We start from the raw sequence: 15,504 nt of genomic DNA, 5'->3' as shown, positions 1-15,504 counted from the left end.
CATATCAGGGATGTTTGTTGGAATTGTATTGAATAACTTATATAGAACTGAAACAGAGGGAAATACAGCTTCTAACATAGTCTTTAGCATAAAATTGCAAATCGCGAGGAAAGAAGGCAAAGCTTTATTATCCTTCTTAGCAGTCTTTCTGTAGATCTCCACAAAATCAACCATTTCAGTAGTGAATTCATTTAAACTGATACGAATTTTGAATTTTTCAAGCACTGATTAAATTTTTTTCTTGTGAATTAGAGTCATGAAAGCTATGACTAATATCTTCATTCTTATTCTTCACTTAAAATATGTCTATGCTTTCTAAAAATTTCCGCTGTGAAGAAAATTTGTAAACAAGAACTGCAGTTGCTGAATCTAATACATTGTAAAACACTTCTGCTAGCCACTGATCTTTAGCCTGAGTAAGCCGCTCATCTTCGGTTTCATCGAAGTCCAGTCGTTTTTTTCTGCGAGTCCTTTTCTCAACAAATGTTTGCTGTTCAAGCTGAGCTTCAGTTGCAATTTTAATTGTAGATAAAATAGCATTTTGGCCAGCACTGTCCCTTGGTACTTGATGCTTTTCCAGTGATACATCGAAAGACATTATTGCAATGATAGTAAAAATTTCCTCAAAAAGAGATTTGCACTTCTCAATTATATTATTTCATTTCCTTGAGTTTCCGTGTAGAAAAGTCTTCAATTTCTGCACATCACCAGACTTGTTTTCTGTTCCAAAAAGGTTAACAGAAACAACAGAAGATTTTGCATAAGCTTTCATAACCAGATTTGTTCCATGAGATCCACAATAAATATTCATTACCATGGGAGAACACTGCTTTAAATGTGTTGCAACTCCTTTATTTATTCCTTGTATATTGCTCGCACCATCGAAAGACATACCTACGCACTTTTGAATATCTACGTTATTTGATTTGAGTTCATCTTTGATTTTTTTCACTTATTCCTTCCCTAGTAGTTGTTTCAGCTTCAACCATTGAAATCAGATGTTCCTTTACAACAGTCTTTTCTACAGCAAGCGTAACAAAACGTAATACAATAAAAGTTTGCTCACAGAGTGTAATATCAGTGGTGCCATCAGCTAATAGTGAAAAGAATACTGAATTATTTACCTCTTCTGAAATATCCTTCTTGACTATCTGTATCATAATATGAATTATCTTGTTTTGTGTATAATTAGAAAAAAACGTAATTCTAGCACCCCTTCCTTCCAGAAAATTGTTTTTGAGTACTGCAAATATTTGAAAGTTTTTCATTCAGCACCTCATATTACCGACTGAGTAAATTTAACAAATTTAGAAATTTACCCGCACCACGTTAAAAGACTTCACTTTTATCAGAGTCATTGTAAAAGTTGGCTTCCTCATTTCCACGTAAAGAAATCCACGTAAAGAAATCCTCATCCACGTAAATCCTCGTAATCCACGTAATCCACGTAACCACTTAATCCACGTAATCCAAGTAACCACATAACCACGTAAACCACGTAATCCACGTAATCCACGTAAACCACGTAATCCACGTAAATCCACGTAAAGAAATCCTCATTTCCACGTAAAGAAATACTCTCTGCGATAAAATACCGAATAGCATCAATAACTCGCATTAGGTATTAATGTAGTTTCTCCGCTTTTTTACGTTTTTTATTCAGATGTCTCATGATTTCATTATTTAATATTTTATCAATTGTGGAGTCTGATAATGCATGAACCATAGCTTCAGCAGCATTTTGATGGCTTTTCTGAGTGCAATGCTTTGTTATAATGTGACTTAAGTTTGACCAATTATCAAATCGATCACGTAAAGACTTGTGTCCTCTCTTGATCCAAAGAATAAACAAATAATGCAAAAAATTTTGTCTAGTAATAGAGAGTTGGTTAGTATTATATTTTCAGTACAACTTCGATGCCATTAACTTTAACTGATTTAGGGTAATACTTAGATAACCATGAATGTTTTACTGGCTGATTTGGCCCTAATACAATAAACTGCTTTTTATCAATCATATTTGAATTTTTCAGCTCTAGAAATTTAACTGAAACATTTTCATCTTCTTTCAGATTATTCAGCTTCTGAATAATCTTTTCTGCTAAAGTTAGGTCCGCCGCTGCAGTAACAGGCACTTCATAATTACCCATTTCTACAGCCGCTCTCTCAGTTTCAGTAATGTTTCGGTTTCCGAATGTTTCTGAAAATTGTAGTCCTGCTCCTTTATCTGCTGCAATTATGATATCTTGATTATTGTCTGTTTCTTGTGCAGATGATTGGTCACTAATCTTTGTTATTGGCTCTGTTTCAATAACAGACTTACTTGTGATATTCACAGTGGATGTTGATGTTAATTCTACATTCTTTGTTGCTGTAAAAGATGTCCCAGCTTTTCTTTGTATTTGTGACACTTGCACAAATTGCAAAGAGAAGACATTGTTTAATCGTTCGTCACTACAATACTCGTTTTCGGTATTCTTTTCGCTTATCAATACGTCTGCTAGGGTTTCTCAAACGGAATCCCGGGATCCCGGGGATAAAAGTGGCAGCGGGATTTCCCGGGATATCACTGTTATAGCCTGAAACATAGTTTTTTTTTAATTTTACATATGATAACTGTTTGAGCTAATTCGATCGAAAATAAGAAAAATATTATTGCATTTAGTTGCATTATTATGTGTTCATGTCTTATGTTAAAACCTCACAACAAGAAATGTTATTGAAACTTAAACTATCTAACTCAAGGAGTTTTCTTTTTTTTTTGTTTGTTGTCTTTCTTGTTTTGTTTGTTTTTCTTTTTTTTTTCTTTTTGTTTTTCTTTTTGTTTTCTTCGATGTTTTCTTATTTCTTGTTATTTTTAAAATGTGAGTAAAAAATAAAAAAGATTTCTTGCGACGAAAACAGTAAGTTTGATTTTTAAACTTCTAAATTATTGAAAAGTTAAACTTATTCTGTATTGAAATATTTAATAACTTTTGTATTTATAAAACGGCAAACAAAGACACATAAAGTCATACGTAAGATAACATACATATGTAAGAAATATTTACAACTTTACCTTTAGTTGTTTTACAATTCAATTTAGTTATACCATGTCAATTGTAAATGGATCGAAAGCATGTCAGTATTTTTGTAAAGAAAAATCTGACGAATCTGCAATTTGCAAAAAGTGCAGTGTAAAAATAATGTGCAAAGGATTTTCGACAAGTGGGCTCCTGTGTCATTTAAAAAACGCACATAAAGATTTGGATTTAAATATGAAGCGGCAACATGAAGATGCTGATTCGGAAATTAAAATTGTGCTAAAGAAAATCACATTGTTTGTTAAGCAGCAGACTATCGAGGAAATTGTGTCAAAGCTAGCAACGGTGGATGGCTTCTCAATAAATACCATAACAAAAAGTAAATTCATTAGAAAATCATTGTCTGAAAAAGGCATGTTGTTACCAAAAATCCATCCCATGTTATGAGTATGATAAAAAAACAATATGATTTAGCCAAACAAACTGTGGTTTTAGAGATAACAAAAGAAATATCTAGCGGGTCGCGGTTGTCTTTATCGTTAAACAAATATACGTCTTTAAAAAATCGACGTTATTTAAATGTAAATTTACACTTATTAACAAAGTTTTGGAACCTGGGATCGACTCCGATAGCTAGATCACTTCCTACAGAAAAAATTATTGATCTGGTTGAAAATAAACTATCAGATTTCAATTTATCAATTAAAAAGCACATAATTAAATAGCTAGTGTCACTGACGGAGCAACCGTAATGAAAAAATTTGGACGGCTAAGTGGTATTGAACATCAGTTGTGTTATGCCCACGGACTTCATTTAGCAGTATGTGATGTTCTTTACAAAAAGTCAGACTCTTCAGCAAAATATATTGAATTGCAGTTGCAAGATTCCAATGAAAGTTTAGTGATTACGATGAGTTTGATGATGTATTTGACTGTAACGATGAATCATACGGCTCAACAGGCGTTACGTTTCTTGATGATTTACAAAATAGTGTAAATATAGCCTTAACAATTCAGAAGGTTTAAAAAGTGGTTCGAATGTTCTGCAAATCATCTCTTAAAAATGACGTTTTACAAATCTACGTAAAATCTATGTTTCATAAAGAACTGAAGCTGATATTAGATGTCAAAACAAGGTGGAATAGTCTTGTTGCAATGCTAGAAAGATTCCTTAAAGTAAAAACAAGTCTACTTAAAGCAATGATCAATTTAAAAGAAGTTCGAGTATCTCCAAAGATGAATATGCGATTATGAACGCAATAACAATTTCTTTGCAACCGATAAAAGTTGAAATAGAAAGACTTGGTAAAAATAATGCTACTCTACTTGATGCAGAAGGTGTAATGATATTCCTCTTGAACAATTTGGCGGAGAAAAAAATTTGATAGCTAATAAACTGCTTCAATCTGTGCAGCAGAGAGTTGAAGAACGCAGAAATGCTAATTTAATTAAACTACTAAAATTTTTAAACAACCCAATTAGTTATAATCAGGAATCAAATATCAACTCCAAACTACTCTTACCGTCCAAACATGCATTAAAAGCAACAGGTAAAAAAAATTTATACCAGGTTGTACATAGAGGATGCTAGCACTAGTTCATCAAATAATGAAATAGTTGAAGTGAATTGTGATAATGAAAGCATGGTTTCTGACCCGTCACAACCTCAACCAAATTTATTATGCAAAAGTATTTTGACACTTGAAAAAAAATTGGATGCGACTATTTGTAATGTCAAACAAGTATTAAAAGCAGCTCTAGAAGACATTAGCAATTTAAAAAACTTCACAAAAGAAATCAAACTTTTTGAGGCAACTGGAAAACGTAGCGAAAGTTTAGAAAGAATATACTCCACATTAATGACCATCAAGCCGACATCAATTGAATCAGAAAGAGCTTTTTCTGCCACGGGTCTATTTATGGGGAAAACTTGTTCACGATTAAGTGACAAATCAATTGATTTTTTATGTTTTTAAAACAATATTTTATTTTAAATAGTAATATAGATTAGCGTGCTAAGATAAATTTGTCTGAAACCGCTTGTTTTTATATTAAAAATTATGCTGGGAAATCCCGGGATAAAAAGTTACGCACCGGCAATACCGGGATGCTAAATTTACGGGAAAGGAGATACCCTATTCTCAATGTGATTGGTAACAAATTGTTGTTAATGTGTTGACAATATCTATATTTATTTTAAACAAATGAAATTTTTGAACACATTCTTCATCAGTTAATCATTTACAGCAACATGCTGAGCCTAACGTCAGATTTTTGATTTCAACCGATTTCTCTTTTAACTAAAACTAAACAAAGCTATTAAAGAAGCTATAATTTTATATAATCAAATTTTATGTTGCTTTTTAATGGTTGCCATTAAGATGTTATATCAATATTTATTAATAATATCACATCATAATGCATGTCATATTACTATTAATAATAGTATTATAACATAATAAATCGATAATATTATACAAAATATTATACAAAAATTTAACTATATTATTATTATATTACAATATACGATATTTTATTACTAAAACTTATAATAATATAACATCTTAATTATTAAGATGTTGTAAAGTTAATGAGATGTTAAATCATCATGATGCATTTATACTTGAGTTGATATCTATGATTAGTGTTAACTTTATTTTAATATATACAACTTATATACATAAATTGTATATATTATAATAAGATTTTTTATCAATCTGACGATATGAATTTATATGAGCATTATGAATTTATACAATATGAACAGTATACGAATCATAATAATATTACACTATTTCTAATATTTAGTTATTTTGACGTTACGCCAAAGTTAAGGCAGCTCAAAGCTAATGTAACTTTTCTTGCTTAAATTGAGCTGAGCAAATTTTAAAAAACTTTGTGAAAACCGATTTTTTAATTTCAGCTCGGTGAATACCGATTTTTTAGCGCTTAACTTACGAAAAAACTTACGTAAGTTTTAGTAGGGAAACCTTATTTTGCCCCTCCCCCTCCCCCGCTCCTCTTCCCAATTGGGTTGTATGGGGAAGAAAATTTATTCATTTACACGCACTGATCTTGAATAAGAAGGAGTATTTTATAAATTTAGATATACCAAAATATTATTCAGAAAAATCAAATTATTTAAAAAATGTTTTAAAAAGTTTCAAATAAGTTTCGTTTCCATTAAAAATTAGATTTTTAATACTTATTTGGAGATTAAGTGACAATAACAAAAGTGGTAACAATATTTACTATTTTTATTAAAACTGCTTTAATAAAAATAGTAAATATTAAACTACTTACTGTTGTGAAAACATTCAGTTTATTGTTAGACAGGTAACTGAATGTGACAGGTAACTGAATGTGACAGGTAACTAAATGTGACAGGTAACTGAATGTGACAAGTAACTGAATGTGACAGGTAACTGAATGTGACAGGTAACTGAATGTGTCAGGTAACTGAATGTGACAGGTAACTGAATGTGACAGGTAACTGAATGTGACAGGTAACTGAATGTGACAGGTTACTGAATGTTTCCTTTATACTCTTTTTCTTTTCTTTTTTTTTTACTCCAAACCAAAACTTGTAAAATTCAAAATTTGATCAGTAATTTTTTTAAACTAATGATAAAAATTGAAAAATATAAAAAATTGGTTAGAAAATAATAATAACCACTGAGAAAATAATAGATAAAAAAATAAAAAAATTTATTTTAGGAAAATTACGGCGTCAAAGTTGCTGCATTGTGCCCAACGTTATCTGATACTCAAATGATTAAAGAAAATACGTTGGCCGACATGATGAAATCTTCAAATATGGTTCCTTTAACTGTAGAAAAAGTAGCGAATGATTTTATTGGATTACTAGAGGATATGTACAATGAAAAAGCAAAAAATGGCGAGATAATGTGTGTTTGCTCAAAATCCCAATACGTGAACGTAGACAAATTTGATTTACATGAGTTAATACTACCAGAAAGTGAATAATCAGAAAAAGGAACTATTACATTTAAAGAACTCATTTAAATAAAAGTTTTTATCTAAAAAAAATTCTATTATAAAAAAATGATAACTTTTAATTTTGTTAATGACTCGTCACTTTTTAATGCTTAGTTTCTCTCCTATCGCCATTTATAATTGCCTTATATATAGTTTTTCCATCGCCATTTATAATATATGTAGTATAACGTATATAACTGCTTAACATAATGTTCTCTTATCGCCAGTTATAACTCCTTTATATAATGTTCGCTAATCGCCAGTTGTAACTGCTTTACATAATATTTGCTTATCGCCAGTTATAACTTTATATATATATTTTTCTTATCGCTATTTTCGCTATTTTATATAGTTCTCCTATTACTATTTATAACAACTTTATATATTGTTCTCTTATCACATAAAGTTTTTTTTTATTGATTAAAAGATGGTTTGTCAAAAAATAAGTTTAAAAAATTGTTAATATAGTATAGCTTAAATTTATATTAAATGCTATCAGGTTGCAGTACACCTTGCACAGAGATCCTAGAATCAAATCATTACATGAATGCGTATTTTGTAATTTTATGTTTTTAAAACATTAGATTTTTGTGCATTTAAAAATAATGCTTTTAAAATATTAGGCATATTAGTTAGGCACACAAACGTGAATTGCTTTAAAATGCCATGGAGAAAAAGAGATTATTGTTTCTTCTAAAAATTTCTTCTACTTGTTTTCGATAAGTCTCTCACTTGATAATTTTACTAAGTGCACAAACTTAAAATAAAGGATGAATTTTCCTATGAAAATATTTTCATAAGAAATTGGTAAAGTTCATAAGTGCAAAAAAATGCTGGTTTTGATTAAAACATTTCTTGATTAAAAAAAAAAAAAATTTCTTTGGTTCTTATTATGTATGAACATTTGCCTAAAGTTTGTTTACAAAATTTGTTGCTTGTAATGTTTCAGTAATATTAGATAGGCCATTTTTAAAATTTATATAGATAGCCTAATAAAGTTTTTGGTAAAGAATTTGATAATTCTGTCACTATAAAAATATTTACGACACTTTTTTATTATTATTATTATTATTTATTTTTTCTATCTTTTATGAAAATATTCTTGAAAAATATTGTATTAACGGTGATAATCCACAGATTTTTTTTTTGTAAATTCGCCAAATAAAAAGTAAATTTCAGTAAGTAAATTTAGTAAGTAAATTTCATGAAAAACATCGCAAATGCTGTGAATTGATTTTCTAAACTTATTATTTAAAATGAATTCACATTTATTCAATTTGTTACCAATGATTTTTAATTCGTTAATTGCACCAGAAATATCTAATAAAACGTTTAAAAAAATCTACTGAAAAATCGCAAAGGTCGCTCTAACTTTTAATTAAACTAGCAGAAAAAGTTTATCTTCTTTAATAAAATAGTGTGACTAAAGCACATTCAGATGCAGGGGCGGACTGAGGCTTAAAATCGGTCCGGAAATTTTACATTTGTTCGGCCCACATCAAAGAAAAAGAAAGTATAGAAACGGGTTAAAAATTGATAAAAGCCTGAGAAAATATGCGAAGTCTAATTAAATAAATTTAATAAATGATAATTACATAATTAGATAAATTAGTCATAATTACATAATTAAATAAATTTGTTTCAGCTTCTCTCTTTCTTTTATTGCATTCACTCATTTTTAAATTTTTGACCGACCTGATTTAGGCCAGCCCACCAGCCCACCGGGAATACTCCCGGTGCTCCTTGGGGCCAGTCCGCCACTGTTCAGATGAATGCTTTGATTTAACAATCAATAGTTACAACGAACTAATATTATTTTGGGGCCATAAGGTTACTTGATTTGAATTTTTGAGCTAAATAATTCTAATGAATAAGGAGTTCGCGCTGTTTGTTACACATTAACGTTCAATGTTAATGTGTAACAAACAGTGCAACAACTGACGAAATCAGATTAGATTTTAAATTATTATTTAGTATTATTGTTTTCTTGGTGCCACTTTACAAATTAGCCAAATAACAAACTAAAAAGCATAAACATGAATTTAAATGATATCTCCTAAAATTATCATTTAAATTCCCACTTCAACGAATAACTCTATGTACAGGGGCGGGTACAAAAAGTTTTTAGGGTATATCCAAAACAAATGGTTTTGGATATACCCTAAAATTTTTTTATCCAAAACAAATAGTTTTGGATATACCCTAAAACCACCTATGAAATTTCTTCATGTAAAATAATGCTCATTCTCGTTACTTTTTACTTTCAGTTTTTCTAAATTATTTCGTTAACGGTAAGGTCTTTTTATTTGTAGTTTTTATTCTCGGAAACAAACTTAAGAAATCAAGTGTCAAGATGTTAAAAAAAGGCTATACTAGGAAGCTTTATGCGGACGTCATTTCGTGCCTGCATTAGGACTTTACTATAAACGGGAGAGTGTGTACAAGCAATTTATTTCAAAAACTGTCAACGGATAACTGTTTCTTGTTCCAAAAAATATTTTGCAAATTTAAAAGTGTTGTAGTCAACTGAAATATTAACGGCATTTTTAATTTGATATTTTAACGGCATTTTTTTAATCCTTAGGTTAATTCAACAACTGCAGACAATGGTTTAAACTACGTTAGTGTCTTTAACCAGTTTGGTTTAGTCGAGTAGGACTAAAGGTGGATCCCGAACCGGTCAATTTAGCATGGTTTTTTGGAGGAATTTTCTAGAAAGCTGCAATGATGAAATTGTTCTATCAAAGCACTATTATTGTGCAGCTGAGACATTAAAATGAGGTTCGCGACACCAGTGACTACTTTGAACTCCGTCTATAATGCATTGATAATATTCTATATGTTTCATTGCATATAAATGTAAGATCTAAATTTTCCATAATTTGAACGATATTTCCATTCTTTTGCGCATCTCTATTACAACCTGCCAGTTGTCAGCAACATCTTTCATGAATATATCACAGCGGACAACAAAAGTAAAAAAGGTTAATGATGCAGACGAAGTAAAAAAATGCATAATGAAATGCAAACGGAGTAAAAAGATGCATGACTTTTTGCGCGTAATCAATACCAAAAAATTAGATTTTACGCCAGAATCCAACGGGGCTCGCCAGAAGAATGCTGGAAATATCAATATAAGTTACAATTTACCCATAAAAAATAAGCAACACTAAGTAAATTTAAATTTAGTGTAAAACATTTGTTAGTGTGAAAACAATTTAAATAAAGCCTCACTTTATATCATCCCATAAAGATATCAAAAGCTTAACGTGGGAGAAGAGGATAGACAGTTTTTTTTTGCTTTTTTAAAGTAATAATAATTTTTTTAGGTGGCGGACTAGTTGTAGACTAGTGCTACTAATTATAAAGTTTGAAGTTAGCGGAAGAGCGGTAGTGAGTTCTGATTCCCAAAGATGCGGAAGAAATATTTGGTAGCGATGCCCAGCTCTGATATATTTACACTCAACAACAATAAAAAATTCAAATACTTTATTCTAACAATTGTTCAATGCCAAATAATGTTTTTATGAAGATATGTGACTGTGAAAGTAGCTAATTAACAAAAGGTAGCAACCTTTTGTTAACTAGCTATTTTCAACAAGCTACAAGTATTTATAGCAAACTTCTAAAAAAACTTGTCTATCTATAAACAACTTTGTGTGAAAGCTAAGCTTTAGCATTTAGACTTTCTTCTACTATTTTGCTTTGCAACTTCTACCTACCATTTTCTTATAACCATTTAAACCTTTTAAGTGAAGAAAAAGATTGTTATTATTTACATAAAGTTATAGATAAAGTAGCCTTAACTTAAAATAAATTTTCATGTTTTCTAATCAAGGAAAATTGCTGCTTGTAATTTTTCAGTAATACATGATAGATAATTTTTGAAATTTAACCAGATCGCCTTCATCAGGTCAAGCTCACTAAAGCCTTTGGTTTGGCAATAATGAATAAGTCTAATAAAAGCTTTGGTGAAGATTAGAAAGAATGAACTTTAGAAAAATAGTGCTTTACAACACTTAAAAGCCGTATCAATGAACTTTGCCTTTAACTTAGAACTTAAATGATCTTGCAAAGGAACGGCAATAACTAAATTAAATCCTTGAGAAATGTATTCAGAAGCAGTATTAGCTCTGTTTTTTGCCATAAATGAAGTTTCTAGGCTTTTCTTTGTAAAATTTAACTTGTGTACAATTTTTAAACCTGTTTATAACTTATTTGAAGGTGTTGATCAACAATGTATCTAAATGAAAAGACAACATCTTTTAATGCGTAAATAAGGTTCAAATCAATAAAAAATATCAATGTATCATTAGCTTTCGACAATCGCGTAATTGGAAGAGCTATGTAAAAACATTTCTTGATACACAATGCGACAATAAAATTAAAACCTACTATTACCCAGCAAGCACAAGACGTACTTATTACGTATTATTTTAATATTATTTACATCTTTTCTTGAGCAGACGATAAAAATACGCATTAAAAACGACTTTTTAAGATAAGTTCCCGCAAATTTAAAAATTATCTTAGAAAGACGTGTTAAGTACAAATATAATATGTATTTAAAAAGTCTTTCAAAGATTTACGTCACCTTTTCAAGATGTTTTAACACGTTCGCTGCCGAGCTATTTTAAACTATGCTTTGTTTCTTTGCCAAGCCATAATGTCTGCATCACTCACAAATTTAACTGAATGGGTCAAGTCGAATAAACTATCCTTAAATATAATTAAAACCAAATACACTATTTTTCATAGACTCCACGAAAAAAAAATTATTTCATTAAAACTTCTCTATCTTTGCATTGTTAATTCTGCTATAAAAAGAGAGCACTCGCGCGCGTTCTTAGGAGTATTTCTAGACGAAAATCTTTTATGGCGTGAACACATAAGTATAATAGGAAACAAAATATCCAAAAATATTGGCTTATTATATAAAGCTAAAAGATTTTTAGACCAAAACTGTTTAAAAATACTTTTCTTTTATTCACATCTACCTTAATTATGGAAACATTGCTTGGTGCAGCACCAACGCAACCAAGATAAAAAAACTACTCAGTAGAAAAAAACATGCTATACGAATTATTTCAAACGTAAACAGTTTAACGCCCTCAAAAGGTTTATTTAATTAACTAAATATACTCAATGTTTATCAACTAAACATTTATCAGATACTTAACTTTATGCATAAACTTGATAATAAAATGACACCTCTAATATTTAATACCTTTTTTAACAAAATAAATCATGTTTACTCTACTAGATTTTCAAATCAAAACTACATTCAACCCAAAACCTATTATGCGGCCACCAAATTCTCTATCTAAACTAATACTTCTTTTCACAAGTTTAAAATAAAACTTAAACAAAAACTTCTAACTATTGACAATGAATTAAGTTATTTCCAAAGTTTTTTTTTTTTTTAACTTTATTTTAATCTTCTTTTTTATTTTTTTCTGGTTTTTATTTTCTTTATTTATCTTTTTAATTTCCTTATGCGAACAAGCCACCTGGTTTGCTTTTTTCTGTTCTTGATATTATTAACTTAAACAGTGTAAAAAATAACTCTTAATCCTATTAATATTTATTGATTAACAATCAATAAATTTTTTCAATGAATAGTTCTTTTTATAACTTTATTTCAAATCAGCTTTTATATATAATTTTGTTTTGTTTTGTTTTTTTTACACCTTGAAGTTTTTATTGTCTTTTATTAAATTTGTCATATTTTTTTGGTTTTTTTATTTATTTTTTTTGTTTTTTGGCTTTTATTAATTAAATAAAAATATATTTCAATTAATTTTTAACGGTATAATAAAATATTTATCTTATAAAATTACTGCTTTATAATGTAAAAATGCGATGTAAACTACGGGGCTTAGTGATAAGACTATTATTGTCTTCTTTTTGCCCCGGCCATGTAATTATTTATTTATACGTTTTGGTATTGTAGCATTTTTTAAACGGCGAAATATATAAATAAAATAAAAAAAGAAAGAAGTTATTTGTATTTTTATTTTTTTTGCACTAGTTTACCTTGTAATATTAGGTTTGATCCTAATTTGGCCAAGTTGGCCATATGGGTTGGTTTTCAATAAATAATAATATATTATCAATAAAATAAAAAAGTGGTGAAAAAGGGATTTGTGGTTAGCGGTAACTCCATATCCTCCATTTCCAATTCCAAATTTAAATTTTCGCTAAGGACCCAATTGTATGCTGTCTTATATTTGACACCTTAAGTTTGCGCCAGAGTCGCAAAATGACGATTGGGTCGTCTCGCACATTCGCTCAGCACATTCAATAACTCATTCGATGAAGATAAAACATAATGTTTTCTTTCAACTTATTCGGTTGTATGTATTTCATGTCTACAAATTGGACAAAGTGGTTTTGGTTGTTCCGAAAGTGAATGTAAACAAATTTAGTGAAATAAATGCACAGATTTAATTTAATAACAGACTTTCTGTTTATTGTGTATTGACAATTAACACAATGACCTTTCAATTCCATTACTGTATTACTGTATTGCTGGTGCATACAAATGCTAAATTTGATATTATTAACTTATTAAAATGCATGTACAAGAAGATTTTTTATAATGACCTTTAAGCTTACATTGTAAATTTCCAATTACAAATAATGTATTCTCATTTCCATATAACGATTTCTTAATTAGAACTTTTGTTTTTCCAATTATATATTGCGATTTCTTATTTACATTTTGGGTTTCTCAATTACATTTTAAAATTTCTTAACTACATTTTGTGTTTCTTAATTACATATTGTGACTTCTAAACTACATGTTGTATTTCTCAATCGCATCTTACTTTTCTTAATTACAACTTTCAAGTTCTCAATTACATCTTGATAAGGTATAGTAATGTAGCTTATTTGATGCAATATTATTATAAATAGTGTTTCAATTTTTTTGCATATGCACATGCACATTGGGAGTTATCATGAGTAAAAAACGTAATTTATATTTTTTTTTCTTAATTCTAAATTGTTGTGTTTTTTAGACCAGAAGGTAAAGTATATTTGATAACTACATTATACTGCATGTTATTGAAAATGTGAAAAAATTTGATTTACACAACGTTTACAAAATGTTTTTTAATATATTAAAAAATATTTTAGTGTGCACTTCGATTTTTTTTACACAGTATACTAATTAATGTGTTATATAGATAAGTAATTTTTTTTTTATAAATAGATAATTTATAAATTTATCTATCTCATATTAGCTCAACACAGATATTCCACAACTGGATCAGCACATATGATTATGGAAGATTGTGAGGATAGTGAAGATGATGATATTGAAGATTCGGATTCATTTTTCGCTTATACTACTACGTCTTCGAGCTTGACTGTATCAGAATCAGATTCTGAAGATAATAACACTGAAGAAAGTGATGGCAATCAGTTTACAGTCGTTCATCTAGCAGCCATTGTAGAAGATTTTTTAATGCCGCCGAAAAGAGCTAGAACAACGGATGGTCGTGCTTATAGACAAAATCAAAACAAAGCTCAAAAGGCAGATGTTATAAGTATGAAATGATGTTATAAGTAATGAAAAGATAAGCCGAATATGGTAAAACAAATTCAATTTACTGCCAATCCTGGTTTGAAGAAAAATTTGGAGAGCAAGAAACCATTAGATTTCTTTAGACTTTTTGTTACAGAAGAGCTTATAAATACTATGGTAGTTGAAACTAATGGCTACGCAACGCAAGAAATAAATAAGCAGCGTCCTCTCAGAAGAAGCTCACGTTTTAAAGATTGGAAATCATTAAATTCAGAAGATATGTGGCAGTTTCTTGGAGTTCTTCTTCATTTGGGGTGTGTAAAAATGCCATCTTTAGAACACTATTGGTCTAAGAACAGTCTCTATAGAGTTCCCATATTTTCTAGAATAATGCCACGAAATAAATTCCAACTAATGTTACGGTTTTAGCATTTTATTAACAATGAAGATTCAGGTATTGGGCGCTTGTGTAAAATTATTGGACTTCTCGATAACTTAAATAATACAATGGATAACATCTACTGTCCTAATAAAAATATATCAATCGATGAGTCAATGATGCTTTGGAAGGGGCGTCTTATATTCAGGCAGTATGTGAAAAAATAAAAGACATAAGTATGGTATCAAGTTCTATGAGCTTTGCGAATCAGATGGTATTGTACTAAAAGTAAAAATCTACTCTGGCGAGACAACTCTCGGTAAACATTTGTTGGGTCAAACGGGAGCTATTGTTTTAGACTTAATGGAAAAATTTCTTAATTGGAAAAATTTATCGGTGTAAAGGTTATCACCTGTACACCGATAACTTTTACAACTCCTTTGAGTTAACAAAGCTCATGATAAATCAAAAAATATACATTTGTGGTACTTTAAGAATTGACCAAAAGTCAAATCCAAAAGAATGTACAAAAGCAAAACTGAAACAGGGAGACGTTATAAGCAGAAGCAGAG

The 15,504-nt window shown here is 29.5% G+C and overlaps 1 protein-coding gene across 1 annotated transcript in view; it reads left to right on the top strand.

The window, feature by feature from the left end:
• LOC100210785 (15-hydroxyprostaglandin dehydrogenase [NAD(+)]) overlaps nt 1-7,114 on the top strand; it is a 32,690-nt gene extending 25,576 nt beyond the window's left edge. Inside the window, exon 4 of the mRNA XM_065818390.1 lies at nt 6,741-7,114. Within this exon, the coding sequence (XP_065674462.1) occupies nt 6,741-7,010 (270 nt within the window). The 3' untranslated portion in view covers nt 7,011-7,114. The remainder of the gene's footprint in view (nt 1-6,740) is intronic.
• Nucleotides 7,115-15,504: the final 8,390 nt, after the last annotated feature.

This window comes from Hydra vulgaris, chromosome 14 (genome assembly GCF_038396675.1).
Source record: "Hydra vulgaris chromosome 14, alternate assembly HydraT2T_AEP".
Classification (NCBI taxonomy): Eukaryota; Metazoa; Cnidaria; class Hydrozoa; order Anthoathecata; family Hydridae; genus Hydra; species Hydra vulgaris.
This window is presented reverse-complemented; position numbering and strand designations above follow the sequence as displayed.